The sequence below is a fragment of the Drosophila takahashii genome, chromosome 2R, assembly GCF_030179915.1.
Source record: "Drosophila takahashii strain IR98-3 E-12201 chromosome 2R, DtakHiC1v2, whole genome shotgun sequence".
NCBI classification, from domain to species: Eukaryota; Metazoa; Arthropoda; class Insecta; order Diptera; family Drosophilidae; genus Drosophila; species Drosophila takahashii.
The window spans coordinates 27,626,028-27,640,808 of NC_091679.1; the positions used below are offsets into that span (position 1 = coordinate 27,626,028).

The 14,781-nt window shown below is 38.9% G+C and overlaps 5 protein-coding genes across 5 annotated transcripts; 1 reads left to right on the plus strand and 4 right to left on the minus strand.

Annotated features, from left to right (window-relative positions):
- Positions 1-1,722: 1,722 nt before the first annotated feature.
- Positions 1,723-2,261, minus strand: Obp57d (Odorant-binding protein 57d). The gene is made up of 2 exons (XM_017147641.3): positions 2,138-2,261; positions 1,723-2,079 (listed from the first exon to the last, which is right to left on the minus strand). Exons 1-2 carry the CDS (start codon positions 2,195-2,197, stop codon positions 1,723-1,725), a joined length of 417 nt encoding a protein of 138 aa, XP_017003130.1. The 5' UTR covers positions 2,198-2,261.
- Positions 2,262-2,340: 79 nt separating this feature from the next.
- Positions 2,341-3,386, minus strand: Cpr57A (Cuticular protein 57A). Its single transcript, XM_017147889.3, has 3 exons — positions 3,259-3,386; positions 2,834-3,193; positions 2,341-2,761 (listed from the first exon to the last, which is right to left on the minus strand). The coding sequence occupies exons 1-3, from the start codon at positions 3,277-3,279 to the stop codon at positions 2,579-2,581; spliced, it is 564 nt and encodes a 187-aa protein (XP_017003378.2). The 5' UTR covers positions 3,280-3,386; the 3' UTR covers positions 2,341-2,578.
- A 113-nt stretch (positions 3,387-3,499) lies between these two features.
- Positions 3,500-4,533, minus strand: LOC108061587 (trypsin 3A1). The gene has a single exon (XM_017147888.3). It carries the CDS (start codon positions 4,531-4,533, stop codon positions 3,691-3,693), a length of 843 nt encoding a protein of 280 aa, XP_017003377.2. The 3' UTR covers positions 3,500-3,690.
- A 209-nt stretch (positions 4,534-4,742) lies between these two features.
- Positions 4,743-5,273, minus strand: BORCS7 (BLOC-1 related complex subunit 7). The gene is made up of 3 exons (XM_017147890.3): positions 5,086-5,273; positions 4,980-5,023; positions 4,743-4,922 (listed from the first exon to the last, which is right to left on the minus strand). The coding sequence occupies exons 1-3, from the start codon at positions 5,177-5,179 to the stop codon at positions 4,743-4,745; spliced, it is 318 nt and encodes a 105-aa protein (XP_017003379.1). The 5' UTR covers positions 5,180-5,273.
- A 6,243-nt stretch (positions 5,274-11,516) lies between these two features.
- Positions 11,517-14,780, plus strand: lms (lateral muscles scarcer). The gene is made up of 3 exons (XM_017147882.3): positions 11,517-11,830; positions 13,208-13,356; positions 14,031-14,780. The coding sequence occupies exons 1-3, from the start codon at positions 11,593-11,595 to the stop codon at positions 14,778-14,780; spliced, it is 1,137 nt and encodes a 378-aa protein (XP_017003371.2). The 5' UTR covers positions 11,517-11,592.
- Position 14,781: the final 1 nt, after the last annotated feature.

A 14,781-nucleotide genomic window follows, 5' to 3' on the forward strand; every position in this document is an offset into this window, starting at 1 on the left:
CCAGATTGAAAAGTATGAAAATGCAAGTCACATAACACTTATAGGTCTTATTAACGCTGGACAAATTCAGATTAAAAGGCCAATCATTTAAGTCTTTATTTGCCTCCTCATCTGTTATATATTGCAAAACGCTATCATTAAAATGGCATGGATGAAAAGACTTAGAATTTCCCTGCCAATAAAAAAACACAATGTTTAAACTTTGGAAATAATTTTGGAAATAACTTTGGAAATACTTACAAACTGAAATCCAAACAGAAAGAGTAGCCATAAGAGGCGAGCTTTGGTGTAATTTTCCCCAAGCATTGAACTAGTTGAAGACTCTATGTGAGACTGTATACTAAAACCAAATCGCACTCTAGTCTCATGATGAAAATAATTACTTTGTTATAAATACTCAATTAAATCAAACGCATTTATAACAAAAGAAAGACCTCAATTATAAATATCTGATTTCGACTCGTTATATAGAATGCGATCAATAAATCTCTAAATCGAGGCATGTTTTTTTATTATCATTTTAATTGGTATCCTTAATAACTACCTATGATATAAAATATAATTAGTGTAGTACACCATAACATTGTGGCGAGAACCTCAAAAAAACCCTTTAAACAATAAGAGTTTTTAAAAAATTAACAGCGAGGATAAAATGAATTTAAAAACCTTTTATAGCAACTATAACATATATTAGCGAATGTTCATTTTTAAGGAATTCACAGGAAATCTATTTCTAAAATATTTTTTTAACGCCAAAAATATATAGGTTTATAAAGATTAAAATAATTACTAGTTAGTTTGAGTTCTGTAATCTCTCCTGCCTAAAACAGTTAAACACACCGAAAGTATGGTTACACAAATCAGTTTCTTTTCTATACTCAGAAAGGCATCTTCTCATTATAGGTGAAAACGCAAACTCGTCAATTATCCCAGATTCGAAGTATTTGTGCAGAGTAATTTCTCCAGAGGTACCTATTAGATCGTAATATAACAAAATGCAGGCCACATAACACTTGTGGGTCCTATTAACGGTGGCCAAGTTTAGATTGGCGGGCCAATCGTTAAACACTGCTTCTGCTTCTGCTTCTGGTATCCCATTATGATGCATGCAAGGATCATAATACTCAGAATAACTCTATTCGTAAAGATTGATGTTAAGACATTCAGAATAATTTATAAGCTTTGCCACTTACAAATTTAAGTCCCAACAGAAACAGTATCCAAAAAGGTGCGATTTTTTCTGACATTTCTCCCAAGCATTGGACTGTTGTAGAATTTAAATGAAACTGTATGTTAAATGCGAATCGCACCCTACTTTCATGATGAATATGATTTACTATATATAATTACTAAATTACGTACAACAAAAGAAAGACGTCAATTACAAATATCTGATTTGGACTCGTTATTGTAGGGAATATAATGGATAAATCTTTAAATTGAGGGAAATTATTTTTATATATTATTAGTATGGTATACCATACGAATTTAGTATTGAGGGACGAGTATTGTAACCATACGTTAAATACCCAAAGCGTCTTTTAGAAAGATAAGACTTTATAAAAAAAACTAAAAGGAAATTCTTAATTTCAATGTCCCAAATACAAACTAGTACATTTAATAATGGTCGATTGTTCAGGACCCAACTGGCATCGAATTTAAAAAATAAATTTTTAAAATATTTCTTCATAACCTTAAATATATTTAACAAATATGATTGGTTTACTGTTTGTTTATATAGTCTGAGCTCAATAACCTCTCCTGCCTGAAACAGTTGAACAAGCCGAAAGTATGCTCACAAAAATCAGTTTCTTCTCTATATTCATAAAGGCATCGTCCCATTATGGGTGCAAACGCATACTCATCAATTACCCCAGAGTCGAAGTATTTGTCTAGCATAATCTCGCCAGAGGTACCAACCAGTTGATAATATAATAAAATACAGGTGACATAACACTTGTGGGTCCTATTAACGCTGGCCAGATTCAGATTGTTAGGCCAATCTTTAAACAATGCTTCTACTTCCTTTTCTGGTATCCCATTGTGATGAGTGCACGGATCAAAGTACTCAATACAACTCTGTTGATAAAGATTAAGGTTTAGGCTTTTAGAATATTTTAAAAACTTAACAACTTACAAATTGAAATACGAACACAAAGAGAAGCCCAATAATTTGAGAAACTAGATTAACTGCCATTTTTCCCAAACATCCAACTAGTTGAAGGTGTCATAGGTAACTACACACTAAAGGCAAAAACCATTATCTTGTATAATTTTAATATAATTATTGAATCACAAGCTATCTAAATACTAAACATTGATACAAACAAATTAACTCAATTAGAAATATCTGATTTGGCCTATTTATTGTATTTTCAATCAAGCACATGTTTTTTTTTTAAATATTTTTATAATAATTTAGGACAAAGAACTAGATTATTTGATCTTTTGCTGTCTCACTTATTCAATTTGATTAACCAGTTTAAAGATCACGAAACCAACTCACAAAAAATAGATGTTTCTGGAAAGTTCCTCTTTATTTTCATGTCATACAGTGTGCTGTTTGGTCGCAGACCACTTACGGGTGGTACTGACCATCTTCGATATCTCCATGCTCGGATTGGGCGGCCAGTGCCAGACGCTGAGCCTCCTGCTGGCGTCCAATGGCCGCGTGCTCGGCTGCGATCCGCTCGAAGGCGTTCAGGTGCTTTTGGGTAGCATGAGCAACGGCGGCGCTGGCATGCGGAGCGTTAGCTAGTGCCTAGGAACGGAAAAAACAATGCAATCATTGCAAACTACTTAAAGCCACACCTGCCCACGGAATACTACTCACTGCCTGGCCTGGTGTGTGACTGGCATGCTCTTGCGCAATTCGGTTGTAGGCTTCAAAATGCCTTTTCTTGGCCGCCTGGACAGCGGCACTGTCCTCCAGTTTGTGGCTCAGCTGGGGATGGAAGCCATGCTCATCGGCCACATACTGCACGGTGCGCACCTGGTTCTTGGGGTCCACATAGGAGAAGGCCCCGCGAATAACGCCCGATCCATCGGATACCTCGGTGTGCTGGCGATCCACATGTCCGGGAGCTCGACCAGCCTGGTAGCTAAACACATACGGACTGGCCGGAACCTTTGGCTCCGGGGTGACCAAATGGGACACATCAGCCCTGGCGGTGGCTCCCAATAAACAAACGACCTTGACATGCAAACAGGAAGAGTTATAGTTGAGTAATGTCTGATGTAGACAGTTGCCTCACTTACCAAAACTATAAACTGCTTCATGGCTGGCTGATATTTCCTCTCGACTCAAGCTACGATTGGTAACTGACAGCGACTTCGGTATTCGCAGTTCGTGAGAGCCAAAAACTGGTCTTTGGCCCGCCGAGATGCGCATTTTATATGCGACTACGATCGGCGGCTTAGCCAGCCACGATCCCAAAACTTGTTTTTACATTTTGCATTCATAAACAAGGTAATTTGGCATTAAAGTTGAATTAACAAATTGTTTTTCGATAAGTAATATTTTATGTTTTTGGTTAGTCACCTGAACTTGAGAATTAGCAAGTTATTAGCGATTGACAAAGTTCATTTACAGAGCAGGAAAATCTTATACATTAGGTTGACTACGCGATAACTTAAGCATATAGTTGAATTTGTCTATTATTTCTAAGTAGTGAAGAAGTAGATTTTAAGCTAGACCAGCTCTTCCATTGTCTGCGCAATCCAGTCACCATAGGCGGAAACCCTTGTGTAAACTCCAGGAAACATTGCGTTTGCGCAGCCAAAGCCCCAGGACACAACGCCGTAGAGTTTCATCTGACCATCGAGGGAGGTGACCAGCGGTCCTCCCGAATCTCCCTGGCAGCTGTCCCTTCCTCCCATCTGGGTTCCCGCACAGAACATGGTGTTTGTCACGGTGCCAGCTCCGAAATAGTTTCTGGCACACTGATCCTGATCTCTGAGCTGGACAACTGTGTAACGAAGACGCTTCTCCGGCTGCATTTGAGAGATCGACGTCGTGCCCCAACCGCTGACAAAAAGCTGGGCCGTCGGCTGAATCCTGTCCTGACTGGTGGCCAGTTTTATGGGCTGAATATCCCGACTATACACTAGCGGTTGCTGCAGCTGAACAACAGCGATATCGTTGTTCATTCTCGTCGGATCGTGGAACTTTGGATGCGGTATAATGCGCTGGACGCGGATGTAGCTGCCGCCCTTGGACCAATCACTGGATCCGGCTCGAATTACATAGTACTGCGGCTTGGTGTACTCCAGCACACAGTGGGCGGCTGTGAGGATGATGGTGGGCGAAAGGATGGTTCCGCCGCAGGCGTGGCGAGTGCCCAACTGCAGGGATACTTGGTGCGGAAAGAAGGTGATGTGCGTCTCCCAGCCGCCGACAATGCGGCCATCCTGATCACCACCGCCATCCGTGGAGTTCTGGGCCGCCGCCGTCGTCCAGATTAGCCAGAGAGCTATGGCCAGTCTCAGTTCCAAACTAAGCATTTCGTCTTTAATTGCCAACTGCCATGGCATCTTAGGCAGTTCACCTTATTTATAAGGAAACTCCAGGGCAGCTGGCTTATCTTATCGGCAGACCCAACTCTTCTAGTGGCCCTTGACCTTCTCCGGCTATCTTTCTTGGGATTTATGGATATTTATGGATGGATATGACTTGGGACAAACTAAACTGGCGGTGGTGGAGGTCGGGATGGCTGCTAGTGTCTGGGCTTTTGCTCTTCCAATCATCTTTCCATGGCCGTCACCTGCTCCTTGAGGTAATCCAAGTGGTTAACGCTATCCTGCATCACATCGTACTGGTAGCCCACGTGCTGCAGGATCAGCGTCATCTTCTGCAGATTCTGGTGGCTATAGTCCGAGACGACGTCCACCTGGGTGAAGTTCTTCAGGGTTTGGTGCATTATCTGTGGGAATTGATATCTCAGTTAAACCAATTGATGGAAATACCAGGCATTTCTTACCTCATTGCTCTTGGAACCTCGTACAACCTGTCGGGCCACAGATCCTGAGAATTACGAAAACCCAGACTTAGTATCGATTTATTACCAATAACCCATAAGAACTCACCCAAATTATTCACATTTACCCCCACGCGGGCACACAATCGCTTCTTAGATTCGTCAAATAGATGACGAGCACTTGAACTGGTCGCTGAGGCCATTTTATTTATGGTTTAACGTTGTTTAAATGTTAATAAACTCGTAAAATGTAAACAAAGTCAAGGGAAAACAGCTGAGATAATGAGATACCGTATTTCGATACCAGGAGGCGTTAGGCCGAAACCTAAACCGTAAATAATCCAAAATATGAAACAAGCCCGCAGGTGGAAAACATTGATAATTTTTTTTAGCAGAGACTCAAACCTTAGAGATGGCAAGTATTTAGATTAAGTTTGTAAAAACTATGTAGAAAACATCAATTCTTATTTCATGTAGAGTATACACAATACTGTGTAGAAAATCCGTTCCTAATTCTGAACTGTTTTGTAAAGTCTACAAAACACAAAATAGAAAACCCGTGGAACCTTACTCATTTAAATATTTTCCGAACTATTTTATAGTCTTCAAAATACTTCTTTACTAATGCTGTTTACCTCTTTTTCTCCAGAGTTATTTTGATAAATTGTCAAGTAAGGTCAGAGTTCTAATTTTATGTGAATTTTAAATAAGAATTTTGTTAAAATATAAATGGTATTTTATGAGCTTATAAACATTTTTTAAATCAGACCATTGATTAAAAGGTTATGAAAAATTAACTTGTATCATGAAATCAGTCACGCATGTAAACATTATATTATATTATTTTTTTGATTTTTGATTACTTAAACTATTATAATTATTCTTGGCTCAATTGCAGTGGAGAAAGATTTTTGTATTTTTAAATCGATACATTTGACCATTTATTTTAATGGCCAGATTTCGATCTGTAAATGCTAAACGCGCAAGTTAATAACTATTGTGGCATGTCCGCGTTAAATGGACTTGTGCTTTTTTTAATAATTTTATTTGCAGTGGCTAAGGTAAGCTGTCTATTAGGATAATAACAAGAATTTGTAGTAACTGATATTTCAGGTCAACTGCAAATTCGAGTTTACCAACATAAACTGCACTTCCTTTGACAAGAAATTAATGGATTTCGACAAATGCCTCTTGAGGACAAAAATTTACGAATTCCCAGTTAATAATATAACGGTATGAAATAATTTGCACTTTCTTCTAATATAACTCTTTAAAAAAAACTTTTATATGTTTTAAATTAGGCGAGGGTGAACGACTGAATTGATATGAGCCCTTTTGTGTAATTTTTGTACGACTTGGTTGCTCCGTATTCAAATTTGATCCACGCTTCCCCTTACAATGTAAGCTTCAGAAGAATCCCAATAGAAATGAATAGTTTAATACGCTTCAAATATTTGAGCAAGACGTTTATATAAAAAGCTACCAATTAGCCATCTGTATTACAAATTATCTGTTGTCCTTCCAATGCCCGAAGGATATTATTGTCTTCACACCATTTATTTATTGAACAATAAGATTGCCTTGTTTTGATAATTTATTTTCATATATATTAAATCACTTTTGAAACAAAAGAATTATAATAAAATGTTCTTTTTTAATAAAATAAAAGCAACAATTGTCAAAAAATCCTAACTTCACTTCGTGAACTTTCTTCCTGACACTAATAGAATAATTGTACTAATGGAGTAGTAATATGCATCTCTATCCTTGGGCCACATCGGCAGGATGTTCAAGTCGCGACACTCTGTCGACAGTGTGGAATTCACTGAACCTGCCCCTAGTTCACATCCCGATTCAGGGAACCCACATATGAACATGCCCCCAAAAACTATTGGAATTCCATGCTGGCTGGCGCCAAAAGGCGTGTCGCTAATTGTCCCTAAACGTCGGCATTAGGCGCCAACTTTCGAAACAGGAAGTAAGAGGAGTCGGAGTAGTTGGGCCATCATATATATACTTTTGGGGTTCCAATCCTATGCTGTTCTCCCACATTTGGCCACTTAGTTGCCACATCGTAGCTAATAATAAAGGCTAATTAAGCGATTCTGTGCCAACACCTGTAGTTCATTTCGACCCTCCATCTCCCCTAATGACAATGAATTGCCGCTAAATGTCACCAATAGGCATCTGCAGCTCCGCTCCCATCTCCAAAAGACCGATTTCTCTCCAGGCTGGACGAGAGGGCTTCTAATTAATTTATGATTTTCCTCACCGCATTAATCTCCCTCGGATGGCGGCGTCTCGAGAAAATGTCGCGAGCCCCAAAACAAGACAACAGCAAAAAATGTCATGCAGATGTGGCCACAAAAATGGGAAGAGGGGAATCTCGGGATCTCCCCATCCACTATATAGTTTGTTTGTGGTATTATGAGTATTAGGAGGGCTCATGTTCGGGTTAGACATTTGTTATAATTACCCTAGGCGTAGCACGTCAAACATTGGAATTACCGGGCTCAGGAAATTGATCAGAGATTTTAGCAAAATGTAAAATAATTTCTTGGAAATTAATTAAAACATATGCTCATCACTTAGTCACCATAAATCTGCCCGGCACAAATATCAGTTTCAATTTGTGCGTGAAACTGTTTGATATCACAGACCAGACTGCCGATGTCAATTAGTAGAATCACTAGAGGATCTGCACCCCTTTCTTGAGATGGGGCAATTTTCCGCCACTCGGCGGGGAGATAGGCATCTCCATGCCCATTTGGCTCATTAAAATGCCGCCGCAATTGTTGGAGATCCCGGAGAATCCCATCGATGCGTTGAGGTGGCAACACAGAGCACTCCGCACACTCGAGATACAAATTCAGCCCGAAGATACAGCAGTCTCCAGATCTGTCACTCAGCCCTGAGTAATTACACCAAATTAATTGCCCGTAGTTGTCAGGGCGCACATTGTCTGCTAATTTTTCCCAATTGCACAGCTTTCCTTTAATTGTCGCCATCAGCAGCCCATGAATCCAAATTGATTCTGCATTTGATCCAATAAAAAACCCCATTCAACTTTTAAAGAAATATCTAAGAAAAAAAAGCAAGGAAATCCGATAAGATGGTGTCGTAAAAAGCGAAACACTCCTATATGATTTAAGCTGCATGTTTTGTAAAAATCTAATTTGATAATTGGTTGTAATTTATGAGTCTTGTCTGCTCGCCTGAAACATAAACACGGAATGACGCCTTTTACTCCTCGAACTCCTCCCCAAGCATGTTTCTCAGAAAAGAACTCACATCCCATCCCATCACATCCCCGAACTCTGAATTCGAAACGAGCGCACATTAAATTAATAATATGCAGTTCATTCTCTCTCATTTTTTCTTAATTATTATTTATATCTGTCAGTTTATAAGGCGTAGGCTGGTCTGCTTTGGATGGTTTCCTTTGCACGAGGAAGTTTTTATGAATGAAATTAACAGCATACTTTGGGTGGAGAGGTGAAGATTCATGACTGATATTTATTGCAGGCTACTGAAAGGATAAAGCAATCATGATTATGTTTAATTTCAGCAGTAACGGATGTCTTAATTACTTATTTCAAATTCTCTCTTAAATCATAATAATATTTCAAAAATGTTTAAAATTATCAGGACCATTTATTAAAAATATATCATAAATATAAAACTCTTTATTTTTTATATGTATATATAAACACTACAATTTTATTATAGATCTCTGAAAATCTTAGTGTCTTATTTCTACGTCATAGCTCTATTAGTTTTTAACACAAATTAGCTTCGAGGCAAGCAAATAGACAGCCCAACGAATTAATCAGGATACAATTTCCCAAAGAGTTCAATGCACGCCCGCAAAGGATTCCCCTGGTGGTGCGTCCAACGTCACCTTTGACGTAATCGGAAACCCCAGGAATATCCGAGAGACAATGGCGTGGGAGTGTCGCAGACACAGATACAGATGTTTGGCCGGAGCAGCCCAGTGATCGATGTGCCAGCGAGGCCGAGGCCCAAGTTAGATGTAGCTAACACCCCGCAGGACTTGATGCATCATTAGCTGGATGCGATGACAAAAAGAGGGGACAAAAAACATCGACATTATGGCCGGAGGACGGACTGTTCCACGCGACTGCCAGTGCAACTCCGCCCGTGATTTATGCTGCGTGCGCCTGACAAACACTCGAGAAGTGATGATTTATAATGGAGATGCATGCTTGGTTATTAATTAAATTCTGACGCGGCAGCGCTCCATTTAACGTTAAATGCGATCATCATGCGAGCTGATCTGGTTAAGTTAAGGGTTTTTTTGGGGGCCTTATGCAATAACTAAGCAAAGAGCCAAGAAATCTCTAATTGATTTAAAAAGTCACAGTCCAAAATAATATTGTAGTGCAATTTAAAATATGTCCCGCAATTTAAAACATAATTTGTAAACAAAATATATGTACAAAAAAATAATAATACCATTGTGGATGAATCTACAATTCATTACCCTTTTAAGTATTTTTTATATATTAATTTTTGAATTTACCATAAAACTTAAAAAAACAGTATACCTTCCTTTTTTGAACGATCATCTGATTTGTACTGATTTTTAGAGATCTTATAATGGTATTGTTCGACAGGAAAGTTTGTAAAGGATTTTAATTTATATTAAATTATTATTATTAATTTAAGTTACCAGAGTAGCCAGGGCATAAGTCTTTAAAATAGTTATAGTAATCACGAGTTTCATAAAGACATCATGGAAATGGTACCTAAAATGGCCAACAGATTGGTAAATGATTCGAAATGCCAGAGTCGAAACAAAGTCTGCCCTCCGTCTGGCAGTGGAATTTGAAATATGGCAAGCAATAGTCGAATATTCATTAAGCGCAATTATGAAAATTAAGTTGTCATTTTGATTTGAGTGCCCGCGACACTCGGGCATGCGGCCTCATAAGGCAGATTCAGAATCCCCTCGTAGATCCTATCCCCGCCAGTATTCTCATTAAATTAAATCAAACTGACAGCTCGGCCGGCTAAATGGATGCGATGCTGCGATTCGTCCTCGCCGTTTGCCCTTTCGCTCTCGCCACTTGGCGACTAATTAACGTGGTTTCACATATTTTGTTCAAATCGCGCATGAATAATTAAGACGTTATCACACGGCATCCAGCATTCATGGCACCCTGTAGCATAGTAAATGACGTGGAGTTGGCTGCTGGCCAATTGGAAACCAGTGTCGCCCATCCCGCCGGCTAATTTCTCAGATCCTCCCCCTTGTCCGATCTTGATCTCCCCTTTTCATTTCCCAGCTCATTCTGTCTGAATTATATGTTCATAATTTCGAATTAATGAAAGTTTTACAGGGGGCTTGGGATATTGCGAGGAAAACACTTTTAAAAATGTTTCATAATATAACGTTAAAGGAATGTTAACAACATCATGTAACCATCCTATATATTAATTTAATTTATTTAGTAATATCCTAACGCTACAATTATATAAAAATGTTCTGAAAAATAAACAAGAAATAACCGCTTAAAAAATTTGCTTGCATACACAGAGAAAATCATGCAACGTTTTAGGTGCCGTTTTCATATAAAAACGTTTTAAAAATAAAAATAAAAACGTTTTAAAAATGCAAAGTAAAATAAATTTGAATGAAACGTTTTACTTTTTAAAATGTTTCACCCCTTATTTTGCACCTAAAACTTTTGATAATTTTCTCTGTGTAATTTTAGAACTAAGCCGATGCTTAATAGTTTTTTCAGTTCTTTTTAGTTCTTGATTTACTTCAAGGACCTTTGGTTTTTCGTAATAAATACATTGTGTCGCATGCGATTTCTTAATGGATTATATTATTTAGAACCAAAGCAGAAAATTAAAAGGTAAATTTAAAAATTTTAATTTAGATTTCATACAGAACTAGAAAATGAAACAGTGTCAACCGTCTATCAATTTTATTATTTTTAATTTTATTACTTAATCATGAATTTAAAAGAAACAAATTATAAAACATTTCCATAAATTCTTTAAAAACTGCTTTATTTGTTCAAATATAAATTATTCCAAATGAGGACACGTGCCCACACACCAATGCACTGAAACCAAATCCAGTCGCCTAAAATTGGTCGGCTGCTCATTAATCAAAAGAATGAAATATGTTGGCAAACATATTAAAAATATTTAGCAAGCCATCGAAATATTAAATAGCGCTACTTGTAGACAATTAGCCAAAAATTATGACTTTTAATCACCGGCAAGTTGACAAAAACGAATTCGAAAATATTCTAGGCGAAGACGAGCGAGAGACACGCCCCCTTCGCCACAATTGCACACATGTTTTAAAAATAAACATATTTGTGTGTCTGTGAAAATCGGAATATGTTCCCGTTCCTTTCTGTCCTGCAGACCGGCCGTATAAAGTGAGTGGAAGGGAGATATACGACTTAGGCTCCGCCCCGCCAGGCGATCATCTTGAAAAAATCGGCCAGTGAGCAGGATGCTCCGAATATCCAAATTAGTTTTCCGTAAGATCTTGACGCGCTCTGTTGTCTGCGGGACGAAATAGCGATACGGGTTTTCAAGAATTTAAATTTCGCACTATATCGGTGGAAATATGAATTCGCAATCGGCAGTGCGGCGTTACCCACACAGTTTCTCCATCGAACAAATTCTGGCCAAGCCGGAAATGCGTAGCTCCAATTCCTTTCAGGAATCCGAGCAGGATGAGAGTGCTCGCAGTGGCCTATGTGGTAGTGTTTCGCGTGTTTCCAGTCCAGCCACATCGAGTTGTTTGGAGGATAACTTAGACGACGGCAAAAGTGATATCGATCTGGCTTCAGACGATGGAAACGGTGCGTATGATTGATTTGCCAGCATATTATGTGGAGTAATGATGTAAAAATGGCTTCAAATGCTTAATATCATTCTATGCTAACCTAAAAGAAATAACATTTTTCTGAATTGAATTTTACATTTATACTTTAGGTATCCTGTAGTTACTAATTTTTTATTGAGCTAGAAGTTTATTAACGCTGCAGACAAATCCACGGGAATAGCTTAGCTTAGCTTTTCAAAACGGAAAAATACTTTGTCCTGTTTTAATATATTATTAATTTAACTAAGCTCCTTGACATACACACCCTTTTTACGATCCTGACAAAGAATACATATAACAGACCTAAGAATTGTAGATCTCGAGTCGGATAAATACTTACCATTTACTAATATCATTATGTTTTTATGGTTTTTTATTGTATTTCTTCTAGTCTAATCTTGATCAGCACTGATATAATAGGAGATTCAGCCATCTTGGAACTTTGAAAGCAAAAACATTTCGTGATTCATTATGCTTGAAATGTTAATAGTAATACCAATTAGGATAATTTTCAAAAAAACATTTGGGTTTTCCTTAAATAGTTTTTCAGCTTATTTTTTAAAAATTTTAAATACACGTTTTTAAGATTTTCTTACAAATATTTGTTTTATTAAAAGGAATTTATGATATTCCTTAAAATAACACGACAAAAGCTTAACAAAATATATTGAAAATATTTTTAAACCGAAATCTTGTAGTTGATTGATGATTAGGTACCGAGCATAAATTGTGTGAATATAAAGACGAAAAGATATTTTTTAAAGACCGTTCCGTTTTTAATAAGATAGAATGACCCATAAGATGCATAGCGCAACCATTCATTATTGGGCCCAATACATTGCGTCTCCCACCTGAACGAACGAGTGCTTACGGCTGAATGATCTCATCTGTCATCTGTGCGATCAAGAAACAAATGATCAGAAATTAGCTTTTTGGGTGACGGGGAATAAGCCATCCATTCACCTTCATTTTTCGCACCCCAACGCAGTCGACTAATGATGCAAATGTCAAAAGCAAACAAAGAACGGTCGCAATCTCAAAGGAAAGCTTCCACCCGTAAAGAAGGAATTTATATGACAATTTGTTTTCGGTCAGGCAAGAGAATGTATGGCAAAATGGCCAATTAGACGCCTTGGCTAAGTGAAATGCAACTCTTTGATTTTCACATGCAAACTCAAGGGGTTTTTAGGGGGCTGGGATGATGCAGATACAACCTTGCCAACGGATCGACAAATTACAATTAGGCGAAAATAGTTGGCACCGCTTTCGGGAATGGCCGCTGTCGGTAGCAATAAATGTCTAATTTAGATTCCCACTCTTAATGCTTTCAATTCCCCATTTTATTCCGTTGCAGGCCTCGGCGATGACCGCAAGAAGCGTCCGAGAACCGCCTTTTCGGCAGCCCAAATCAAAGCCCTGGAAACCGAGTTCGAGAGGGGAAAGTATCTATCGGTGGCCAAGCGAACAGCACTGGCCAAGCAGCTGCAACTCACAGAAACGCAGGTTAGAAATGGGGTTTTTAAATCCCGGAAAACTAACTAACAACCTTTCATTAGTTCGTCTAGTTAATATTAATTTAAAAGGGAAATTGACTTAGTATAAATTATTGTTTTAAAATGAATTCAAATCAATAACAAACTTGGATATATAGAATAAGAATTTAAGGATTTTTGGATACCCAATTTCCATGCATTTTTTACAGGAATGGGGGGATATATACCCCATATCCCCCCTTCCGTAGATCCGCGCATGTGGTGGATATTTAAAAAAGTAAACTTGGTTCTTATTGAAAGTATTTTTCTGGAGTATAGACAAATAAAAAATGGTTTTTCAAATTGTTCCGATCACTTATTAGGTAAGTTTAAAATATATTAGTCAGGCTAAAAGTCGTTTGTCTATTCGCATGTTATACTAAAAGTAAGGTTTAAAACATAAATTTTCCTACCTCTTTGGAAAAAAATTCTTTTAGTTTTTAATTTAATCTTCGCGGCAGCATAGAAATAAGATGATTAGATAATGCTTACATCACTCAGTCAAAGATACAGTTTAGTTAATAAACCTTGCGATGAATTTAAATAAACAATTACACTTTAAATTCTAAACATAATGAATACTTCATTAATTAACTTCTCTCTTGTCTAAAAAGTCTCTAAAAAGTATATATCCATCCAATTTAGATAAAGATCTGGTTCCAAAACCGGCGGACCAAGTGGAAGCGCAAGTACACCTCGGACGTGGAGACGCTGGCCTCGCATTATTACGCTCAGCTGGGAATCGGGGGATTGGCCAGACCCATGGTGGTCGGAGATCGGCTGTGGCTCTTTAGCCAAACGCCAACGGGTCCCACGCCCATTCAGTCCATCATGCTGAATGGTAACGGATCTGCCGCCCCCATGGCGTCGGCGGCGGCCACCGGATCACCAATGCGTCCGTATCCGACGAGTGGCGGGATGCCACCATTGCCGGGGCCCAGTGTGATGGAGAGTGCCCGCAATGCGATCCTGGCACGGGGACAGCCCCTGAACTTTGCCCTGCCCTTTGGAGTGGCCAAGCCAACGGCGGGAGGTGTGCCCTCCACCAGCTACATCCCTCGCTGCAAGTCGTATGCCGGAAGCTATGTGGATTACGCGGCATCCCTTCCTCCAAACGAGGCTTATCTGCAGATGAAGTACGCCACACTGCCGCCGGAAACGGAAGGCGGCTCCTCCTCCAATGGATTGGCCGAACTGGAACGAGTTTTCGGAGATGCAAACGCCAACTTCCTACAGCAACGAAGCACTCCAGCCACTGGAGCAGCCACGTCCTACGGCCATGAGGGATTAAATCAAGCCCAAAGGAGCCGAAGACCCACGCAATCAGAGTCCGAGTGCAGCGACATCGACTGCGAGCAGCTGGACGAGGATGAGGAGCCACCGGCTACGGAGTGAA